Genomic DNA, 23,352 nt, shown 5'->3' with positions numbered 1-23,352 from the left:
CGGGCGCGCTAAAATGACGTCACAGGTCCCCGGCGCGCACAGGAGGGGCCGAGAAAGAAGGCGATTGGATGGCGGAGAGAAGGGGAGGGAGGAGCTCGTGTTCGAAACCAAAGGCGCGCGGCCGCCAACGCAGCTGTGTGCGCTTGCGTGGTACCCGGAGCTGTGCGTAAGCACGGGGACCTGTCACTATGGAAACCGTAAGTCCCGGGAAAATCAGTGGTCTCCTGGGCTGGTTGAAGTGTAAGTGAAAACCATTTCGTCCTCACTGTTCTAGATACCAACTACTTGCTTCATGGGTCTGTCACAGCAGAGGAGGGTTATCAAAAGAATCCCGTTAATGAACCCAGCCACCATAGGTATTTTTTTTTTCCAAGTTTGGACTGGCTTTGAGGGGTTTTTGTTGTTGTTGTTGTTGTTGTTGTTTGTGTAGAGGTGTGTGTGTGGGGGGGGTGTTTGTATTGTTTGTTTGCTTGTTTTAGTGTTGTGTTTTAGTGGGTCTCATAACTCCAGGCTGGCATCACAGTCTTTTTCTGTAGCTGACCGTCAAATCCTGATTCCTCCACATCTCCCAAGTATGCAGACTACTTGCATAGGATTTTTTTAGATCCTGAACTTGATTGCTCTACTCCACAGCAAAACTAACGTTGAAAAGATTTCAAAAGACTAGTGCTGCCTAGCCCTGCACGCTAGTTTAAGTTTTCTTGTTTTTAAAAAGAGAAATTGAGCCGGGCGGTGTTGGCGCACGCCTTTAATCTCAGCACTCCGAAGGCAGAGGCAGGCGGATCTCTGTGAGTTCGAGGCCAGCCTGCTCTACAGAGTGAGATCTAGAACAGGCACCAAAACTTCACAGAGAAACTCTGTCTCGAAAAACCAAAAGTAATAATAATAATAATAATAATAATAATAATAATAATAATAAATAAATAAATAAAAGAGAAATTGTGAGGGAGATTAACTGTGTTCATAAAGACTGATAGACATTTGTTGCTCATTTAAGATGTGCACAATAAATACAGTCTAAGGATCTTTAGGTTGAATGACCCACTTTAATTCCCAGGAAAACCCTATGAGGTAGATCCATTATTATGTCCATTTTACAAAAGAAGAAACTGGAACACAGAGAAGTTGACATGCCTAAAGTTCAATGGCCAGTAAATGCAAGCATTGAGTTTTGGACCAAAATAACAGTAAGCTCTTCTTTATAAGGATGTCCCTCACACAAAGACTTTTTTTATTTTTTTTAATATTTATTTATTTATTATGTATACAATGTTCTGTATGTATGACTGCAGGTCACAAGAGGGCACCAGATCTCATTACAGATGGTTGTGAGCCACCATGTGGTTGCAGGGAATTGAACTCAGGACCTCTGGAAGAGCAGTCAGTGCTCTTAACTTCTGAGCCATCTCTCCAGCCCTGACTTTTTTTTTTTAAATCAATGCAAAGATAAAAATTCCCTCAGTGATTGTCAGAGAGGAATGATGAAATCAAATACATATAAAATGAAATGCAAAACTGACCATTTAAGTTAAATATTAAATATTGGAGGATATTTGTTGGCTTGCTGATAAATTTCCGGTGTATCCTGAAAAGAAATTACCAAAGGATATGTTCAGGAATGTCCCAAATTTGGAAATACAAAATGCCAAAATTCTAACTGGCACTGCCAATTGTTGGATGATACTGTGGCTATGCTTCATTTTATTTTTGCTTAGTTGTATCTTCTGATTTTATAGAAATATTGCACATCTAAAATTTAAGTATGCATAGAATTACGTGAGATATTATCAAAATACAGATGCTGGGTGCTGGACAAATGGTTCAGTGGCTAAGAGCACGTGCTAATCTTCTAGAGGACCTGGGTTCTGTTCCCAGAATTCACATGGTGTAAATCTGGTTCCAGAAGTTCCAATGCCCTCTTCTGAACTCTGCTGGCATTAAGCACACACCTGGTGCACATACATATATGCAGGCAAAACATTCATGCACATAAAATAAATCTTTTAAACAATTTAAAGTTTCTTTAAAAGTAAATTCAGGCCTTAGCTGGTCAGAGGACTGAACTGGTAAAGGCACTTAACACCAAGTTGTGGCTGAGTTTGATGCCTGGGTCACACATGGTGGGAAGAGAACCAATTCCCAATAGTTGTCTTCTGGCTTTTGCATAAGCTCGCAATTAATTTAAAAATTATGGTACAGGTCCTGATTAACTTCTCATACAGGGTCTCATGGGTCCTGATTAACTTCTTATACAGGGTCTCATGTAATGCAAGTTGGTTTTAAACTCACTATGTAGCTAAGGATAATCTTGAATTTCTGATAATCTTGCCTCTGTCTCCTAGATTCTGAGATTGCAGGCATGTAATGCCCAGTTTATGTTGTGCTGGAGGATCAAATCCAGGGCTTTATTCATGCTAGGCAAGTACCCAACAATCGAGTTACATCCCCAGCACTAGATCTTGATTAATTTGGTTGGTCTAAAATGCATCCACATTCCAGTTGATGCCAATGTTACCAGCCCATAGATGACATGTTTAGTAGAAGAGCTCTAAGGAATACTTTATGTAGTAAGAGGATTATCTAAAGCCTAGCGGTGGTGGCACATGCCTTGAATCCCAGCACTCAGGAGACAGAGGCAGGCAGATATCTCTGTGAGTTCGAGGCCAGGACAGCCAGGGCTACACAGAAAAACCCTGTCTTGAAATACCAATAGGAAAAGGAAGGAGGAGGAGGAGGAGGAGGAGGAGGAGGAGGAGGAGGAGGAGGAGAAGAAGAAGAAGAAGAAGAAGAAGAGAATGGAAAGAAAGGATTACCCAATTAAAAAGAAAAAACTGATGAGGATTCAAATAGTATCACAGAGATCAGGGAGCCTGAATGAGTCTGACCTAGGTCTTCTGCATGTATGTTATGGTTGTGTAGCTTGGTGTTCTTGTGGGATTTTAACAGTGAGAGTGGGGTAATGTCTCTGAATCCCTTTCCTGCCTTTAGGACCTTTTTCTGCCTATTGGGTTGCCTCATCCAGCGTTGATGTGAGAATATGTGCCTGGTCTATTGTAGTTTGTTATGCCATGTTTGGTTGATGTCCCGGGAGGCCTGCTCTTTTCTTTCTTTTTTTTTTTTTTCTGGTTTTCTGACATAAGGTTTCTCTATATAACAATCCTGGCTGTCCTGGAACTTGCTCTGTAGACCAGGCTGGCCTCAAACTCACAGAGATCCACCTGCCTCTGCCTCCCAAGTGCTGGGATTAAAGGAATGCACCACTTCATGGCTGTGGCCTGCTCTTTTCTGAGGGAAGGTGGAGGTGGGTATAGTGGGGGAGAGAAGGGAGAAACTGCAGTCAGGATGAAATATATGAGAAAAGAATAAATAAAAATTAGGGGAAAAAGAAAAGAAAGAAATGCTTTCAAAAATAGAACCCTTCTATTGGCGTAATGAGTCTTTTGAAAATCTGAAGAAAGGTTTAATTTAGAAAAATGAGCGTATACAAATTGTATCTGTCATACTAGGATGCCAAATTAGGGCATATTCAGAAGTCTTAATTTTAACTAGTATTGAATGGAAGATCTAGGTGCCAAATTTGTACCAGGCTTTTCCTTTTAGGCCACCAGCCAATTCCCAAATCATGACACGGAGACTTATTATTAGTTTGGAATGCTTGGCCTAGCTTAGGCTCGTTTCTGGCTAGCTCTTTTAACTTAAATTAACTTGTTCCTCTTTATCTGCCTTTTGCCTTGGGGTTTATTACCTTTCTTACTTCTGTATATCTTACTTTCTCTACTTCTCTGGCTGGCTGGTGGCTGCCTGCCTGGCTTCTGGCCCCAGAGGCCTCCCTCCTTCTCTCCTCTCTTCTCTCACTCCTCTTGAGCCTAGATTTCTCCTCCTATTTATTCTCTCTGCCTGCCAGACCCGCCTATCCCTCTCCTGCATAGCTATTGGCCATTTCAGCTCTTTATTAGAAGAATCAGCTGCCTTAGGTAGGCAAGGTGAAACAAATGCAACACATCTTTACATAATTAAACAAGTGCAGTATAAACAAAGTAACACACCTTTACACAGCTAAAGTAATATTCTGCAGCATAAACAAATGTAACACATCTTTGTCCAGTAAAAAAAATATGGCACAACACATATTATTGACAAAACAAATATTTACATCTAGATAATTAATCTCAATCTACTGTGCTTTGTTACTATATTTGCATACTCCAGATTTTTAGAGAAAAGGGCAAATATTAGAATTAATTTATCATTGTGTATCTTCAGGATATATTCAAACCTTTTTAATTTTTTTGTTTTGGGGAGGTGTGGGGAGGGTTGATTGCTAGGGATAGAACACACACACTGCCTAGAACACACCACTAAACTATATCCCCAGTATGTATTTGAAAGTCTTAATACACATTCAGTGCTTTTCACATATAGTTGAGAACTACAAAGAGAAAGTATAAAGTTGATGATAAAAATGCTATATTATAGAAATATCAGGGACTGGAGAGATGGCTCAGAGGTTAAGAGCACTTGCTCTTGCAGAGAATCTGGGTTCAATTCCCAACATCCATATGGTTGTTCACAACCATCTATAATTCCAGTTCCAGGAGATCCACTGACTTCTTATGATCTTTGAGGGTACCAGGCAAGCACTTGGTGCACAGACTTACATGCAAGCAAGCAAAATACTTACATGCATAAAATAAATATAAAATTAATTCTTTAAAGAAACATTGACTTCTTTCTCTTGCCAGACACATGTGCAAGCACATACACACACATTTTTAACACCAGTCAAATGTGGTGACACATGTCTGTAATCCTAGAGCTCAGGAGGAGAAGATTGTGAGTTTGAGGCCAGCCTGGCTTACATACCCAGGCCAGCTTTGTCTATACACTAAGATCTTGGTGTCGGGGAGGAAAAGGCCAGGCATAATAGTGAACATCTATACATCTATAATCCCAGTACATGAGATTTGGAAGCTCAAGGATTAAGAGTTTAAGGACAGGGTTGGAGAGATAGCTCAGAGGTTGAGAGCACTGGCTGCTCTTCCAGAGGTCCTCAGTTCAATTTCCAGCAACCACATGGTGGCTCACAACCATCTATAATGAGATCTGGTGCCCTCTTCTGGCCTGCAGGTAGAACACTGTATAACTGTATACATAATAAATAAATCTTTAAAAAAAAAAAAAAGAGTTTAAGGACAGACTCAGCTACATAACAGTTTGTGACCACCCTGGGCTACCTGAGTCTCTAAGAAAAACAAAAATAAAAATACATAAACTTAAAAAATTGTTCAGCTCAACAATTCCAGAACTTGAGAGGCTGAAGCAGGAGGACTGCCACAAGTTTGAGAATGGGCTTCATGATGTGCTCCAGGTGAGCCAGAACTACAAAATGAGACTCCGTCTTAAAAAGTCGACAAACCACCAACCAAACTTTCAAAAGAACAGGAATTTCAAAGTTATACATATCTGAAGACCCTCAGAGAGGCTGAGAAAGCTCAGTGGTAGAGTGCTTGCCTGTTATGCACAAGGCACTGGGTTTGATTCTTAGCGCTACAAAAATGATTAATTCTGTGGAGATGTTTTCATTTTCTAGGTTCTACTAGAATTATTATGATGCTCAAGCTGATCAGATTAAGAAACATCTCTGGGAACAGGCCCTGCACCTCGTCAGGGCAGCACAATAGAGCCAGCCCTGTTAGCAGAGATGTGGGCGAGCCATCCCCAAAGATGTGAGCATGGGAGAGCTGTCCCCATTTCTCATCTGATGGACCACCTGTACAGCTGCCCAGGCCTAGATCCAGGGTTATGACTTGGCCTGCCTCAAATCCACCCCATCTGTGACCTGCTGGAGCACATAAAGGAAGCTGACCTGCAGACCCAAACCTGCAGGATCTCCACAACTCAAAGCATCAACAGGATACTGAGGAAAAATCCTAGCGAGGACTCAGCATTGATAGTGTAGTAGAAACCAGAGGCCTCAAACCAGACCAATGACTCTGCAACAAACACTTGCAAGTAAAGATTATGGACAAAGGGATTTACAGTGTCTTACCGTGTCACACTGCAGCTTCCATGCTGTGAGATGTCTTTCTGTACGCTGTGAATATGTGTTGCTCCCACTGGCTAATAAATAGAGTTGCATTGGCCTATGGCAGGGCAGGATAGAGCCAGGTGGAAAATCCAAGAGAGATAGAGAAGAAAGGAGAGTTGGGGTAGATGCCAGCCCGCTGCCCTAAGAGCCATAAGTAATGTCACAGAACATGTGACATAGATTAATAGAAATGGGTTGAGTTAAGTTATAAGAGCTAGCTAACAAGAAGCCTGACCCCATAGGCCATACAGTTTGTAAGTAATAGAAGCCTCTGTGTGTTTACTTGGGACCAAGTGGCTGTGGAACACAGGTGGGAGAGATTTGTCCTGACTGAGGGGCAGGGCAGGACTGGAGAAACTTCTGGCTACACTTCCATGATGAGATTTTTAATTTTTTTCCCCTCATTACTTTTTCCCTTTTTTTCCCTTAAATTTTGTTTTATCTGGGGGGGAGTGCAGGGACAGAGGGTGGATGTGAAGGGACAGGGAAATGAATGGGATCAAGATACATGATGTAAAAGACACAGAATAAATTTAAATAAATAAATAAGGAAAAGAAGGAAGGAAGGAAGAAAAAGAAACATCTCCAGGATTAGTAAAGCTCACTTCTGGATATGTCTGTGAGGGTGTTGATCATGAGGGCTTTGACCTACTGACTGATTCAAAATCTGAATACTACTGTTTCCTATGGAAGATGGAGGTCTAGTTAGAGAAAGGGAACTGCTAGAGGTGTGCATTTGAGGAGTGTATCTTGTACCTGGCCACTCCCTATTTTCTTTCTGGATGCCATGAGGTAAATATCTTTCCTCTATCATGACTTTCCTCAATGTACCTTGCTACCAGCCTCAAAGCAATGGAGCCAGTTGTCCCTGGATTGACATCTTGAAACAACAAAGCAAAGTAAACCATCCTCCCTTGTTTTCCTCAGATATTTGACACAGTGATAAACATCTCACTAACAGAAGTATCCAAATAATTTATGAGATGCTTATGATTCGAATAATTTTTACATATAATACAATTGTTTCTACTTTGTAAAAGGATATAAAAATAAGTATAAAATATAGTGGGTGCCCCACAGACACAGAAACAATCCCAATTACAAGACCAATTTTTCAAGTTAGAGAGATGACTTAGCAGTTAAGTCTTTGTTGCTCTTCCAGAGGACTCAAGTTCAGCTCCTAGCATCGGACTTCATAACCACCTATTAACTCCAGCTCCAGGTGATCTGTTGCCCTCTTCTGACCTTTGGGGGTACTACACACACCACAGGGCATACATACACTCACACAAATCAATCAATCAATCTTGTCTGTTATGGTGGTGCATGCCTTTAATCTCAGTGTTCAAGAGGCAGAAGCAAGTGGATTTCTGTGAGTTTGAGGCCATCCTGGTCTATATAGTGAGTTGTAGACCAACCAGGGAGATCCTGTCTCAAAAAAAAAAAAAAAGCTTCTCAAAGGCTTATTGGATATGTATAACTTTTTAATACCTGTTTTTTCCCCTTGTAGTAGTACACTCATTTTTTTTTATTTCTATAGAGATTTCTCATCAGTTATAGCATGTTGATGCAGGCAGCAGTATTGGGAAGAAAGACAATTCCTCTTCTGTTCTTTTGATATCTTCAGCATGGTCTCAGCTTAAGTTGATACAAGATGAGTTAGCAGGTGCAAAGCATATTATTTGTAGTATTAATAGTATGTGGTCCTGGAGATCAAACTCAAGGCCTCACACATTCTGGACAAGCTTGCACCATATGACTACCTCTCAGCCTACTACTTTTGAATAACTTTTAAAAAAATGTGTGAGAGTCCATCTACATATATGCCGTGCACACATGTGGAGGTCAGAGATTTCACCTTCCATCCTGATGAGGCAGGTTTCTGCCACGTGCAGGGCACTCCAGGCTAGCTGGCCTTCAGGCTCCCAAGCCATCTCTGCCCATAGGAATGCCAGGTTCACAGATACAGTATCTGTTGGCAACCTCACCTTGAGCCATGGTGGTGAATTTTTCCCCTGCCAAATACTGTCCTGCTTCATTTCTTTTTCTTTTTTTCTTTCTATTTTGTTCAAAAAGCTGTCATTTCTTGATTGTCTTGTTCATCACTGCCATAACTCTGAAGGTCCAGAAACACTAATCCATGTGGGTAAATTCTCAAACTGACAAAGCTGCCATTTGTGTGTGTGTGTGTGTGTGTGTGTGTGTGTGTGTAAGTTACTAAATAGCTATGATTATGTCAGGTATGCAGTGACCCTGCCATCTTCTGTTCCTGGAAAATGAAGCTTTTCCTGTTCCTGTTCCTGGAGAAAGGAAAAGCCTTTCCGAATGGTCTCACCATCAGCTTTGGCATCAAGTGTGAAGTCCAGAATGTGCTGTACTGTTGCCATAGTGTGGTGGTTTGAATAGGACTAGACTTCATGTTTGAATGCTTGGCCCATAGGGAGTAGCACTATTAGGACGTTTGACCTTAGAGGAAGTATGTCACTGTGGGGACAGGCTCTGAGGTCTCATAAGCTCAAGTTACACCCAGTGTGGCACATTCCCCTGCTGCTGCCTGGGAATCAAGATGTAAAACTCTCAGTTCCTTCTTCATCACCGTGTCTGCCGGCACACAGCCATGCTTCTCGTCGTGATGGTAATGGGCTAACGCTCTGTAAGCCAGCCCCACTGAAATGTTTTCCTTCTAAGAGTTGCCTTGGTCATGGTGTCTCTTCACAGCAATAGAAACCATAACCAAGACACATAGTGAAGGCTTGTGTCAGGCCCCAGGGAGGCAGCCTGGGAGCCTGGGGTGTATCAGACTGCACCCCTTCCCTTAAAAAAAAAAAACTTTTAAACTTATTTAAAAAATAAGCACATTCACCCTTCCCCTCCTAACTTATGGCATTCACTGGCATGCTGTAGACTCTCTAGAACTGTGCATATTAACAATGAATGAAATGAAGTGAGTTGACAAGGGCTGGAAGCTGACTTTAGTGATTGCATTTTAGTAGCTCAGATGAACTTTGTATGCAGAGTAAGGTGCTAGGAACTGTAAGGGGGAGCTTAGGAAAAACAACTGCCTATTTTTGCTAATCGCATATTTTGGCTTGTGTAACTATCTACTTAGCTTACACCTGCAGAATGGGAACCTTGGGGACTTCACAGTCAGGTTATAGACTCCGAGAAAGGAACAGGGCTGCACTTTGGTCCTGACTACCCAGCTGTCGTCACCAGCCGGCTGGAATGAAGACTTTCCATTGGCTCAGAGACAGTGTCCCAGTGGCCTTCGCTGGTGGGAGCCCCGTAACAGTAGAACTTAGAAGATTCTGTTAGGATAGTTTAGAATTTTTCTAGAGTTTGAATTACAGCAAAGGAAGGGCTAAAACCAAGGCTTGGGGGCAGTTTCTTTTTTTTCTTTCTTTCTTTTTTTTTTTTTTTCTTTTTCTTCCCCCTAGACAGGTTTTTTTGTGTAACAGCCCTGGCTCCGTATCCCTCAAGCCTAGGCTTCGCACTCCACAACCTCCTGGGAAAGGAAAGAGACACATCAGAGATCTCTGGTGGTGGTGGGGCAGGAGAGGGATGGGACTGGGCGGGGTGTGGGGCGGGGCGGAGACAGAGGTCCCAGGGATTGGCCAATCCAGTTTGCCAACCATGACCCAGCCAATCCACCCGCGTGGCTCAGCAGCGCGGTGTCTTCTGGGAACCCTGGCTTCTGGGGAAGGCGTTGCTACAGCCGAGACTCCAATTCCCGGCGGCCACCGGGCTCCAGCTGGGTAGAGACTACAATTCCCAGTGGCCACTGGGTTTCAGCCAGCCGCTGACAGGAAGGTCCCTGATCCCAGTGGGAGGGGAAGTGGGCCTCTCCGGCGCTTTGATAGTGACGGCGCCGAGGGCGACTTCCACGCGGCGCTGGGCTTCTTTGGCTTTCCCGGGTACTCCTGAGAAGATGCCGAAGGCCAAGTCCGCGGCGAGTGGCCGCCGGCGGGAGCGGCAGGAGCAGCGCCGGGAGCTGAAGAGGGCCGGAGGTGCGGCGTGGAGGAAGCTGGGGGCGGACCGCGTCTCTCGGTGCGGACTGAGCCGCGGCGGGGGAGGCCCACTGTGGCCTTCGCTCCTGGCGGCTCCGAGGAGGGTGCTCGCTCAGCGATGACCCTTCCCCACGCCTGGTCTTCCTTGCCAGCAGGAGGGATGATGGATGAACTTAAAGCTGCATCCCAACCCCATCCGTGAGCGAGACGCTTGTGGCATCCGTGATGCTGAAATCGTCCCGGCTGCTCTGGGACGGCCTGGGATCGGTTCTTGACAAGTTGGGAAATTAAGGCTGCTTCGTGTTTTATTCCAGGACTCATGTTCAACACAGGGATTGGGCAGCACATTTTGAAAAATCCTCTAATTGTAAACAGCATTATCGATAAGGTGGGTGTAGAAGAGGAAAGGCAGAGCGTTTGTCATCTTTGTCGGAGTACTTTGTCAGAAGCTGAGGCAGGGCGATGTTTTGTTCAGAGCCAGCCTGTGCTACATAGTGAGACTCTAAGAAAATAAGATAGGTGCCTGACATAAAATAGGTGCTCTGTATTTATGTATTGAATGAGTTAAGAATTGTACAGGATGCACGTGCTGTCTTTTGCATGCTTCTTTCTGAATCTGTTTCTGCTGAACTTCAAGTCCTCTATCATTCTGTGAATTATCTAGTTCATAGGTGGACTTTTCTTTGTACTTGCTTATTAGTTTCCAGATTTAATAACTTTCTGGAGGTTTAGTTTTGAGACTGGATCTCATGTAACTGAGGCCGGCCTCAAATATTGTATGTAGACAGCCAGCCTTGAACTTCTGGTCCTCCTGACTCCACTTTCCAAGCATCTATAATTTTGATCACTTTCTAAGCACCATATCACTATTACTCTTTATTCTAGAGTTTAAACTCATGTCTAAATCACACAGTAAGTTTTTTCCTCTGAAAAATATATGGTACTGCATATAAATTATTTGGAGGATTATTCTGTGTGTGTTGTGTTGTGGTCATGAATGATTGAGTCCCAGGAGCCAAAATATAGATGGTACAAATCACTTCTGTGCTTACAAGGGGAGCATCCTGGAGGTGTAGAATTTAGTTATCCAGTCTCACAGAATATTCTAGTTGTATGTATTTGCGCACACAGTTTTGTGAGGTTGCTATATCCTTACTACACAATGATTGAGAATTGAGAAATCTTGCTCCCACATGCTGACCCTTGGCAAGCTCATTATGCTCTTTCCATTTGAACTTGATAGGAGTAGACTTAGTTACAGGTTGCTGGAACTATCACCAGTGTAGAAAGTGGGAAGCCATTCAAGGAAGTGCTTGCTCTTGCTCTTTTTCTGACTCCAGAAATTGAATATATCCCCCTAGATCAGGAAATGGAGATATTCATTTATATCTAGTACCCTTGAGGTACCATTGTTAACAAGAAAAATGAAGCTAGAGTAAAATCTTTACCTGTGCATTGATGAGTAAAAGCAGTCGTTTATAAGCTGTGTGTTCAGGCATAAGGAGTTGTGCTTGCTTTTAGGCTGCCTTAAGACCTACTGATGTGGTGCTGGAAGTTGGGCCTGGGACTGGAAACATGACCGTCAAGCTGTTAGAAAAGGCCAAAAAGGTAAAAAAAGGGGGGGGGGGGTCTTGTGCTACTACCAAATTAGCTCAGCTGGTTTACAATATAAATATTTTAATTAGTTGCCATTGTTTCAATAGTAATTATTGAGCACTTAGAAATTTTAACTGAAAATGAAATGTATTTATCAAGAAAATAAAATCTACCCTTGGTGTATCGATGGGGGATCTAATATAGGGATGGGTTACATGCTTATTAAAGAAGTAACAATAAAATAGGAACACTGACTTGTGAACTAATTGTAAAAAACAGTTCACTATCATGAAGCCTGGAGGAACAAAGCAATGAAGTTGAAAGTTATTAGGAACAAGTTCAACAGAAGACCTGTTGACCTACAGGGTGCAAAAAAGAGATGAAGAATGGACCTGGGAGTCAAAACAAAGAAGCAACCTAAGTGTCTACCCTATAGACACAGTCATGAAAGCCAGTGAAACCTCTGCTGCTGTTAGAATAATTTCAGCTTCATCCACTTCATTCACTTACGATGTTATGTCTTCTATTCTGGATATCAGTGGATAAGAGTACTTCTGGGAATAGGTCTCTTGCGTACTGTCTAAAAGAACTGATTACATAAAGTGTATTCTTTCCATCATCTTCAGTTACAAAGCGTGGAGACAGACCAAACAGAATGTTGTTTGAAATGGTAGAAAACAGTTGGGGGGGGGGGCAGTTGAAGTTAAGACTGGAAAAAGCTTAAATCCTGTAGATCATATGAGTTATTACTTGGATGGTAAAAGATTTATACTCCACAATGAAGCTTTTTTTCTTACTGTTAATGTAGGTAGTTGCCTGTGAACTTGATCCAAGGCTAGTAGCTGAACTTCACAAAAGAGTTCAGGGCACGTGAGTATATGTAATAATTAAAGTACATTTCAATCTCATGAAAGAACATTCTCTTAAAATTTCTTTCCTTATTATCAGGCCTCTGGCCAGCAAACTCCAGGTCCTGGTGGGAGACGTACTGAAATCGGATTTGCCGTTCTTTGACGCTTGTGTGGCAAACCTGCCTTATCAGGTATCCCTCAGACTATCAGAAACATCATACCAAGTATTACTCCCGTGTGTCTTTCCTCAAAGCTAACTACTAATTCTCTTTCAGATCTCCTCTCCCTTTGTCTTCAAGTTGTTGCTTCACCGGCCATTTTTCAGGTTTGTGAAAAACAAGTCACTGCTAAATTTTAGAATGACAGTTTAGGCCAGGAACACAGCCAAAAGTCAACCCAACTGAAAAAACTATTGGAGAATTTTTGTAGAAAATACCAATTTCTGGGGCAGGAATGCAAGCTCAGTGGATGGAGTGAAGTGCTTACTAGCATCCAGAAAGCTTTCTCCAGCAAGTTCAGTCTCCAGCACCACATAAGACTCATCCTATGGTGAGTGCTTGTAATCCAGAACGTGGGTACCATAAGTGGGAGCATAACTTTATGCTCATCTTTGGCTACATAGCTAGTTCAGGCCCATCTTAGGTTGCATGATACTCTGTCTCAGAAACGTGCACACACATGCACATACATAAAAATACTGACTTCTAGGGAGGTCTTCTAGTTCGTAAAAGTCTTTTTGGTCTTTTACTTGGGGAGGTGAATGTGTGTGCATGCCTTTCCCTCTACTTTCTAATACTCTTCAATAAACATTGATAAAAATTTTTCGCCGGGCGGTGGTGGCGCACGCCTTTAATCCCAGCACTCGGGAGGCAGGGCCAGGCGGATCTCTGTGAGTTCGAGGCCAGCCTGGGCTACCAAGTGAGTCCCAGGAAAGGCGCAAAGCTACACAGAGAAACCCTGTCTCGAAAAACAAAAACAAAAACAAACAAACAAAAAATTTCTTACATTATGTCTAGGTATTTGCAATAACTTTTTTTTTAAGATTTATTTATTATGTATACAGTGTTCTGTCTGCACATATCCCTGCAGGCCAGAAGAGGGCACCAGATTTCATTACAGATGGTTGTGAGCCACCATGTGGTTGCTGGGAATTGAACTCAGGACCTTTGGAAGAGTAAGCAGTGCTCTTAACCTCTGAGCCACCTCTCCAGCCCTGCAGTAACTTCTTAACTGGTTGTTAAAACAATGTTTTATACCAGTGGCTTTGAAACTAAGTCACATACCTCCTTAGTATTTATAAAATAAACTTATAAATTGTGGGAGCGATAACCATTCTTTTTAAAAATTGTGTGTGCATGCCTGTGCATTTACAGAGGTCATAGGACAGTTTACAGGATCTCAGGGATCAAACTCAGGTCATCAGGCTTGGTAACATGCCTTAACCCCCCACCCCATCCTGCCCCCATTCCCCTTTTAAATGACAGGGGATAGATTCTATCAGGAGACAACTACATAGAGTTTCATAGAAGTTTTGTTTGGGATATGTAAACATTTATGGATGTACTCTGGAGGCGAAGGTAGGAGGATTGTGAATTCAATACCTGCTTGGGCAGCTTTGTGAAACCTGATCTCAAAATAAAAAGCAGATGAAAGGACTGGATATACAGCTCAGTGGTAGATCATTTGCTTGTATGCATGAGGCCTTCACTTCAGTTCCCAGTACACTACACAAAAATCTCAAATACAGTTTTAGAGATGGGCTTCTCTTCACTAACCTTTAAACATGTCCCCATTGTTGCTGAAGAAGTCTACATATTTTTAAATTGTTAAACCAAGGAAACACTGGACATTGTAAGCTACCAGGCCACACATCAGATATAATTCCAACTACATCACAAATACAGTTCTCCTGTGGAGTCAACTTGACTGTTTTTGCTTGTTTTTCAGAAGGCACCATAGACTAATACATACTACTGATACTAATACATAATAATAGATGAAAATAGTTGTTCTTTTAATCCATGTAGGAAAGCCATCTTCCTGGGGGTTAAGAGTACACTTGTCTGTTTTGTAGCAATAACACTAATGCTGAAAGTGTTGTACCTTCTGATCATACTGTCCTTAACTACAGATCTTCCCATGACAATTCACTGTGTTTAAAAATACAACTATAGGGACCGGAGAGATTGCTCAGTGTTTAAGGGTATAAGTTGCTCTTGCAGAGATAGGTTCTATTCCCAGCACCCCATGGCAGCTAACATCTGGCTGTAACTCCTAAGGATCCAGTGCCCACTTCTGACCTTTATGGGCACCAATTTCACACACAGTGCAAATAGATACATGCAAGCAAAACATTCAGACCCATAAAAAACAAAAAATTTTAATTAAAAAAATATGGCTGTAATTGAAAATGAGCAGTTTTTCTTGTTCCTTTCTGCTTCTTTTTCAGATGTGCTATACTTATGTTTCAAAGAGAATTTGCTCTTCGTTTGGTTGCAAAACCCGGAGATAAATTATACTGTAGACTCTCCATTAATACACAGCTTTTAGCACGTGTGGACCATCTAATGAAGGTATGTGAGGCTTTTTTAAAAAAAAATCATTAAATAAGCTAGTTTAATTCATCCCAGAGCACTTGGCCTTGCCCTATACAGGGTTTTGTTCTCTAACTCAGACTAGCCCGGAACTATCAGCTTCCCAAGTGCCGAATCCACAGGCCTAAGCCACCGTACCTGCCCAACAGAATATCTTTGATTACCAATTTAAAGTTACACTTGCCAGACATGGTGGCACACACTTTTAACCCCAGGAGGCAGAGGGGTGAAGTTCCAGACCACACAGACCTACATGGTGGGACCCTGTCTCAAAACAAACAAAAAGTAAATAAAGTTGCCTGTGAGAGGACTAAACATTTTCTGATTAACAGGTGGGGAAGAATAACTTCAGACCACCCCCCAAGGTGGAGTCCAGCGTTGTAAGGATAGAACCTAAGAATCCGCCACCACCTATCAATTTTCAGGTGAGGCCAAAATACTAGGTTATTAAAGGCAAAAAAAAATCCAGGTTGGAAAATGTCATTCTAAAGCAAAAGAACACTACTGACTCACACAAGAGATAGGAATTGTGGTGCAACCTTAGGATGGAATCATTTGATGGAAAATAATTATGTGTACCACAGAAAAATATGGAACATTTTTGTAAAAGGCAAAATGATTAGAATACAGTTGCATTTCAAAACTTGAAGATTATAGGTGCCGAAACATTGAATAAAACTTGGAAAACAATGTAAAATTAAAATAGTTGTGTTTGAATAATACTGTGGTAAAACTCTTTTTAGTGGTACTGAGGGTAAAAACCTAAGGCCTTATACATGCTGAAGCAAGAGTGCTACTATTGAACTACATCCTCAGCCCCTGTGGCGAACAGTTTTCCAATTAAAATTACTGGTTTTGTGATCAGAAAAAAAAATCTAGATGATTTGGTATAAAATTCAACTAATTACATTAGAGAAAATCTTGTTGCACAAGCTACATCCTAAATCATGTTTGTGTTTTGAATTTGGTATCTTGGTTTTTTGAGGTAGCCTCTCTTATGGCTCAAGACTAGGCTCAAATTCTCTAGGTACTGGATCACTTTAAACTCTTAATCGTAGGTGCTGGGATTATAGGCATGTGCCACTGTCCTTAGCTTGAATCTATTTTGAAAGTGACCCTACTGCCATGTTATGTATTGGGACTGTTTTTCCAATTAAATTCAGTGAGATTCACACAAGTGCAGAAGTGTGCATCTTTTTGCATATGTGCCAGCTAGATCAAGATGTAGGCCATTTTTATTCTCTCTGGCTTTATATATTAAAAATGATCACAGCTAACAGGCATAGATAAGAAGTTCAGTATTCTGAAGCAAATAATTCATCTTATATTTCAGGAATGGGATGGCTTAGTAAGGATCACTTTTGTTCGGAAGAACAAGACACTGTCTGCTGCATTCAAGTGAGTATTCTACTACTTTTAAATGGTGAAGGAACAGTTTTCCAGGTGTCACAGCATCTAGTCCTTTACCCATAAAGAGCTACCCTAAGTGTGGAGATTATTCATGTCAGACAGACTCCACCTTTTAAAATAATTTCATGCTCTGAGAAACAGAATGCAATAAAGAAAAATGAAGTTGGGAGTCAAATCAGGTTTTTCTTTGTAAAATGGGAAAAACAATAATTTAACCATACATTTGCCAAGTTTTTGCTTTTGGGTTTTCTCCTCTTCCTCCTCTGCCTCCTCCCCCTCCTTTTATTGTAGGTGGAGCTGTGTCATGGGGAACATGTGGAGGGCACATGACAACTCTGAGGAGTTGGCTCTCTCCCACTTGTATGCATGTGGTCGGGGCATGGAACTCAGGTTATTCGGCTTGCACAACAAGGACCTTTACTAGCCGAGCTGACTTCTAGTCTGTGTATTTTAAAAGAGGCGAGATTTGAGAGAGCTTGAACATTCTTTTCCCCTGGCCATGCCAAGAATTGAGCCTGTGGTTTTAAGCATGCTAACTGAGCATTCTATCACGCAGTGACTCCCAAGCTGGCTTTGAGCTTGCAGTTCCCCCTGCCTCAGCCTTTCTAGCAGTTAATATTATTATAGGCCATTGCCACCAAGCCCAAGCGACTTTTTTGGGGGGTTGGGGATGTTTTGTGGAGTATCTAAGAACTCTTTAGAATTTATGTTTGTGAGTGGAAGGCACTGTATCTGTAGCTCAGCTACTTGGAAAGTTAAAATGGTCTTATCACTAGAGCACTGGAATTTTGAGGCTAGCTTGGGAAGTATAACAACAACCTGTATTTTTTTTTTTTTTTTTAAAGCACTGTATGGAATTTGACTTACTCTCATTTAAAGAACAAGAGGACTTAAAGAGATGTTTATTAGGACTACTTTTTATATATAGTGTTACCTTTAGAAGTTAAATATTCTATACCCTTGTTAAATTCCTGAATTTCACTAAATTATACTATATACTCATTTACTTTTCTCGTTTGTTTTTTTTTGAGACAGGGTTTCTCTAGGTAACAGCCTTAGCTTTCCTGGAACTTGCTTTGTAGACCAGGCTGGCCTCCAACTTAAGAGATTCACCTGCCTCTGCTTTCCAAGTGCTGGGATTAAAGGTGTGTGCCACCATCCAGCTTTAATTTTTTTTACAAATTACATGTGACATGTGTGTTTGTGTGTGTCTGTCTGTCTCAGAAAACAACAAAAGTGGTCCTCTTCCTCTATGTAGGTTCTGGGGCTTGATTTCAGGTTATTGGGCATGGCGGTATGCGCCTTTACCACTGAGCCACCTCATAGGCCTGGAACATATATTTCATTTTGTTTAAATTTAAATCTGATTTTATAATTATCACTTAATTTCCAGATCAAGCGCAGTACAACAGCTGTTGGAAAGAAACTACAGAATTCACTGTTCAGTCCATAATACTGTAAGCAGAAATGATCATTTCAGTGATTTTTGTTCTTTTGAGATAGGGTCTCTGTGTAGTTTAGGCTGTCCTGGAGCTCGCTACATAGAGGAGGCTGGCCTCAAACTCAGAGATCCTTCTGCCTCTGCCTCCCAAGTGCTGCAATTAAAGGCGTGCACCTGCAGGCTCTTTCAGGGATGTTTACTTTTCAAAATGTTCCTTTTACCAATGTACAGAGCACAGCCATGCTGCTTCATAAGTCTGCCTGCCTTTCTGGATTCCTCACTAGAACTATCGGTTCTAAGCATGCTTTCCCTAACACTTTGGGTTTCTTTATTCTTTCTCTAGGACCCCCCTCCCTACCATGTGTCTGATCTCAATGCAAACTTATTTTAGGCAGCATAGCTCTTTTCCTTCCCTCTTGCATTCTTCTCTTTAGGGCAACTGCCAAGATTTACACTTGACTACTCTGTGGTGTTTTTGTTTTAAACTGATAAAATTGTACTCAAGCCCCCTCCAATTCTTATTTTTGCTTTTAAACCTATATATTCTATAAGACCCTTAAAAATAAATACATAATATGTAACTACTACAGGTCTCTTGATAGTTTTTGAAATGGTCTTGCTATGTAGCTTAGGATGGGTTTGAGGTCAAACCCAGCAATCTTTTTGCCTCAGTGGTGCGAGTCACCATACCTAACTGAGTTCCAACAGGCTAATTTTGATGTAAACTCTATGAACTGGGTCCTCTTTAACATTTGTATTTAACCCTAGTAAGAACTGGATTCAACTGATTTATAATAATTCAAATGCATAGATTAGTAGCTTGCTTGACTTAAATGTGTGTAATGTGCTAACCCAAACTGTGATTATCTTATTTGTTGCTCAGACAATGGCCCAGGCTGCCACTATATAGTTGAGAATGTCTTTAAATCCCTGATGCTTCAACCTTTATCTCCCAAGTGCTGGGATTAAAGGCATATTATGTTACCACATCAGATTAGCAATCACTAAAGTTACTGTTTTGTTTGTGACTTTTTTTTAACATCTAGAAATTTTACATCATCAATATAAAGTGGTTTGAATAGCTAATTTCTGGTCTTGTGCATCATGCCTCTTAACAGTTTGACTTGAATTTAAGTATGGAGTCCTCATGCATACACACTTGCATGTGTATATACTAATTCTGTTGGTTTGAGCAGACATATTGACTATTTTCTTCATATTTTTTATGCCCAGATATTGTCCTATAATATACCATAACTGTCTCCATTCTCTAATATGGACAAAAGCTACTACATGAGTCTAACTTTAAAAAAAAAATTAAGTTGAATTTTAAAAGGTGTATGGGTAAATGTTGTGAATCAAGTAAAATCAATCACTGTTTTGTTGTTTTGAGACAGTCTTAATCTGTAGCATAGGCTTGCCCTGAACTTACTCCTCCTGCCTCCCAGGGACTGGGATTACAGGGGTGAGCTACTAAACCAAGCAACATGTAATATACTTAAGAGAGAGGTCATTTCTGAGGAAAATGACCTGGCTAGGTGAGCTGTATGAATTATTTTTAAAAGATCAATAATTGCTTTAAAATTTCATTCACTTTATTTGTAAAGTCTAAAACCTGTTATTTTACTACTTTAAAGATGAAAAAGGGCCTAACAACTCAAAGTATTACAACTATTGTGTCACAAAATCAGCCTCTTCATTAGAAATCCAAGTCTTATCCAAACTGTCGAGTGTTCCCACTGTCATTTACAAATCTATTAAAAGTGACTGTAATATACTGAATTAAAAAAAAAGAGTCATGGTATCTTCATTAAAGATATGTTGTTCATTTATTCTGAATCTCATATTGATAGGTAATACCAGAAGATTTCAGTATAGCAGATAAAATACAGCAAATCCTAACCAGCACAGGTTTTAGTGAAAAACGGGCCCGTTCCATGGACATAGATGATTTTATCAGGTAATTACACTTGTTCTAAATGCTTACATTTCTTTACTGTGGTATCTTAAGATTAGAGACTTAAAGGCTTTTAAGCAGCGTAAGGTGCTGCCTGGGAGAGTTATTGCATAGCACTTCCGTAGTTTGGAACAGTATTTGGTGTAAAGCAGTGGTTCTCAACCTTCCTAATGCTGCAACCCTTTAATACAGTTCCTTGTGTTGTGACCCCCAACCATAAAATTAACATTTCTACTTCATAACTGTAATTTTGCTACCATTAAGAATCATAATGTAAATATCTGTGTTTTCTGGTGGTCTTAGGGTGACTGACCCCTGTGAAAAGGTCAGTTGGCCTCTCCAAAGGGGTCACAACCCACAGGTTGAGAACCACTGGTGTGAAGGATGGCAGCCTGTTAGCTGCAGCAGAATGGATGTAAGATCAGTAGTAAAGAACAGTCTGCGCCAGAAGATAGCCTGGGTTTATGTGTGCTGTGTGTGTTTCTTTTCTGCTGCTCCAATCCCAAAACCATTCATGGTCACAAATAGCTTATGCTTACCTCTTCCAAGTAGCCTGTAAGGTAGAAAAATCATTATAACGTATCTAACTGGATTTGATGACACATGATTTCCTTACTTTAGAATAGCTACTGTTAAACAGATGGTAGGTGTGAAATGCCTTTATAACCACATCTGATTATCCATTTAATAGCAGTTGTTATGTGGTCTGAGGCGAGTTCTACACCTGTGAAGTGCAAGGGTACCATAGTTATTTGGGCAGTTGGGTCCAAACTTTGTTTTACTTTGAACCAAGCAAGTTTCAGTTAACTACCCAATTGTACTAACTGGTACTCACTAACACTTAACTTTCAGAAGTTCCTGGACATTTTCTTTACTGTTTTTTTCCTTACATTGCTGAGGACTACATTCAGAGGCCTAGACAAATACTCTACTTCTATCTAGGATGTATGTCCCACTTTTAGCAAGTTTACTTTTAAAGCATTTGTGTTCTAGAGACTGAATTTAAAAATGAGGATACAGTGCTGTAAAACACTAGTTTGCTTTTTCAGTTGAACAGTCTAGAACTAAGACTTAGGGAATTATTGTTTTATTGGCTGGCTAGCAGGAATACTGAGTCTTCATTGGCCTAAGTACCTACAGATTGCTTTCCAGACATTTTAATCCATATGGGCCCCTTCCTATGGGTCATCCTGAAGAAGAACCTCAGGTCCAAATACATTGCATTTTAAACTTCATTCTTAACTTCCTCAGGGTACCGCTTTCTAACTAAAGTCAGATAAGCACATAATATCCACAAAGAGAAGTAACGTGTATTTCATTAAACTTCAGAGAATAGGCAGATTATTCATCTCATTTTGCCTCAAATTTCAGCTACTTTCTTTTTCTGCTGATCGTGCTCAAAATAAAGTGGTGATGAGCCGAAGCAAGGATAGCAAGTCTTTAAGATATTTTCAGTCAGATCCAATGTAATTGAAAACAGTAGGTTACAAGACATAAACATGACATGGTTTTAACTAAGGTATGCTTTGCCACTTTATTTGGAGAGTAAAATTTCTTTAATAACTAGTGCTAGAAGTAAGTGTCTAAGTATGTTCATGTGTTTATATATTAATGGTACAGGTACATTATGTGTCAGAAGTTGGGCTTTTTGGTAACACCATTCATTCTCCATTTCTTCCCCTTCAGGTTGCTACATGGATTCAATGCAGAAGGTATCCACTTTTCCTAGCCATTTGAAAACATTTTTTTTTTTCAAGACCAAGAAAGAAATGAAGTTATAATTCCTAATATTATTATCCTGTATGTTGAAAGTGGTTGATCCTACATATTTTTTGTTTGTTGTTAAGTATTTTAAATATACTACAAAGGTCAGGGTTCAGTATACATATAACGGTTTTCAAGTTCAAAAGCCGCAGATACGCACAACCATACGCTTAAACTTTCTAACAATTTATTGTATAAAGATGTTACTTTATTCACTGTGTTATGGGCTATGAGGCCTACTTTAGGCCTGCAGCTCACTCTGTCAACTAGTCACAGGTTCCCCCAGTATTCCTCTTCGTTCACATGTACAGTAAGTTACTTAACATGACTTTCTTTTACACACCTTCATTCTATGGAATTTCCATGTATTAATGCCTTCTTTGTTAGATGACCTGTTGCAACACAGGCAACATTACAGTTCTGGGTAAGCTAGAGTCTGCTGCAATTATACAGTGAAAGCATGTTCTGTGTATGACTGACTACCTGTGAAATGCAGAAGCTTAGAAAGAAATTAACTATAAAAATCATGTCAAGTCTATTTTCTTAGGGGAGACAAGATCTACAGATTTCAGATTTAGAAAAATCCCAGAGAGGTTTGTAAATCAAATGGGCTTTATTAGTTTCAGTTTTCAGCTTTTTAAAATAACAGCTATTTTCCCACAACTGTAGGCTCTTGGCTGTTCCTTACTTACTCCTGGATAATTAAAATTCTAGTACCTGGTGTTTCTTTTTAAGCTATTTAAAATTTGTCAGATTGAAGATAAATGCTGCTTATATATTTTAATAAATAGCTGTTTTATTTATATAAGGAAACTAAACTATCTTCATTGGATATTTGGCTCCTTTTGTACCTGAAACTTAAGGAATGTTTCCAATTATTTTAGCAAAGGTACACTAAGTAAACTTAAGAATATAAATTGTTTGCCTACACAGATATTTTTCCCCAAAATCTGGCTTCAGAGTCATATAGTAAATGCTATTATGACTTTGAATAGTGAGCTATTAATAGTTTAAATAATGTATAGCAGCCTTTACCTTTCAGAAGGTTCTAAAGAACTTTTAATCTAAAACAAACGAACAAAAAAGTCACTTAGCTGCAAAGGCTACTTTTGTCACACGAATAGTAACTATTCTTCAGGGTTAATTTTCTTTACTGTCACAGAACTATTTTCAGAATTCACTTGTACCATTTCTACCTTTAGAGAAACAATTCCAACTAGGCATTCTCAGTTTGTTCTCCTCGACTCTCACCAACTGCTGAACTTTAGTCTTCAGTTTTCCTTCTGTAAAGCCAAATTGTATTTTACCTCCCAAGATGTTTGCTGGTACTATTTTTCAAATACTCTGACTGTGGATTAAGATGAAGCCAGCATAAGGCAACATGTATCTGTAAAGACCTTCCAAAGAGAATACCTGTCCAGTGCCGGTAACATTAAAGCTAAACTGTTGTGCTTAATGAGCAAGTTGGTGTCTTTATTGCCCATTACATATGAGGCATTCTTGCTATCCTGGAACTCACTACTAGACCAGGGTGGCCTTGAACTCAGAGATCCACCTGCCTTTGCGTACTGGGATTAAAGGTGTGTGTCACCATGCCCGGCAAAAATTACCTTCTTAGCCTCTGCAAGGTCAACAGAAATAGTT

At 40.5% G+C, this 23,352-nt stretch overlaps 1 protein-coding gene across 6 annotated transcripts; it reads left to right on the top strand.

Moving 5' to 3' along the window:
• The first annotated feature begins 73 nt into the window (after nt 1-73).
• On the top strand, nt 74-23,164 carry Dimt1 (DIM1 rRNA methyltransferase and ribosome maturation factor). Of its 6 annotated transcripts, XM_059276108.1 has the most exons (12): nt 9,745-10,095; nt 10,410-10,483; nt 11,617-11,703; nt 12,500-12,561; nt 12,640-12,733; nt 12,818-12,867; nt 14,992-15,115; nt 15,469-15,561; nt 16,470-16,534; nt 17,940-18,003; nt 19,841-19,947; nt 21,631-23,164. In XM_059276108.1, the coding sequence occupies exons 1-12, from the start codon at nt 10,017-10,019 to the stop codon at nt 21,671-21,673; spliced, it is 942 nt and encodes a 313-aa protein (XP_059132091.1). In that variant the 5' UTR covers nt 9,745-10,016; the 3' UTR covers nt 21,674-23,164. The 6 variants fall into 6 exon arrangements, with proteins under 6 accessions (XP_059132092.1, XP_059132093.1, XP_059132095.1 ...); XM_059276109.1 differs by lacking the exons at nt 9,745-10,095; nt 10,410-10,483 and adding an exon at nt 74-197; XM_059276110.1 differs by lacking the exons at nt 9,745-10,095; nt 10,410-10,483 and adding an exon at nt 102-240.
• Nucleotides 23,165-23,352: the final 188 nt, after the last annotated feature.

The sequence above is a fragment of the Peromyscus eremicus genome, chromosome 11, assembly GCF_949786415.1.
Source record: "Peromyscus eremicus chromosome 11, PerEre_H2_v1, whole genome shotgun sequence".
In the NCBI taxonomy this organism is placed as follows: Eukaryota; Metazoa; Chordata; class Mammalia; order Rodentia; family Cricetidae; genus Peromyscus; species Peromyscus eremicus.
The sequence above is the reverse complement of the archived record's forward strand: the minus strand, read 5'-3'. Positions and strand labels throughout refer to the sequence as shown.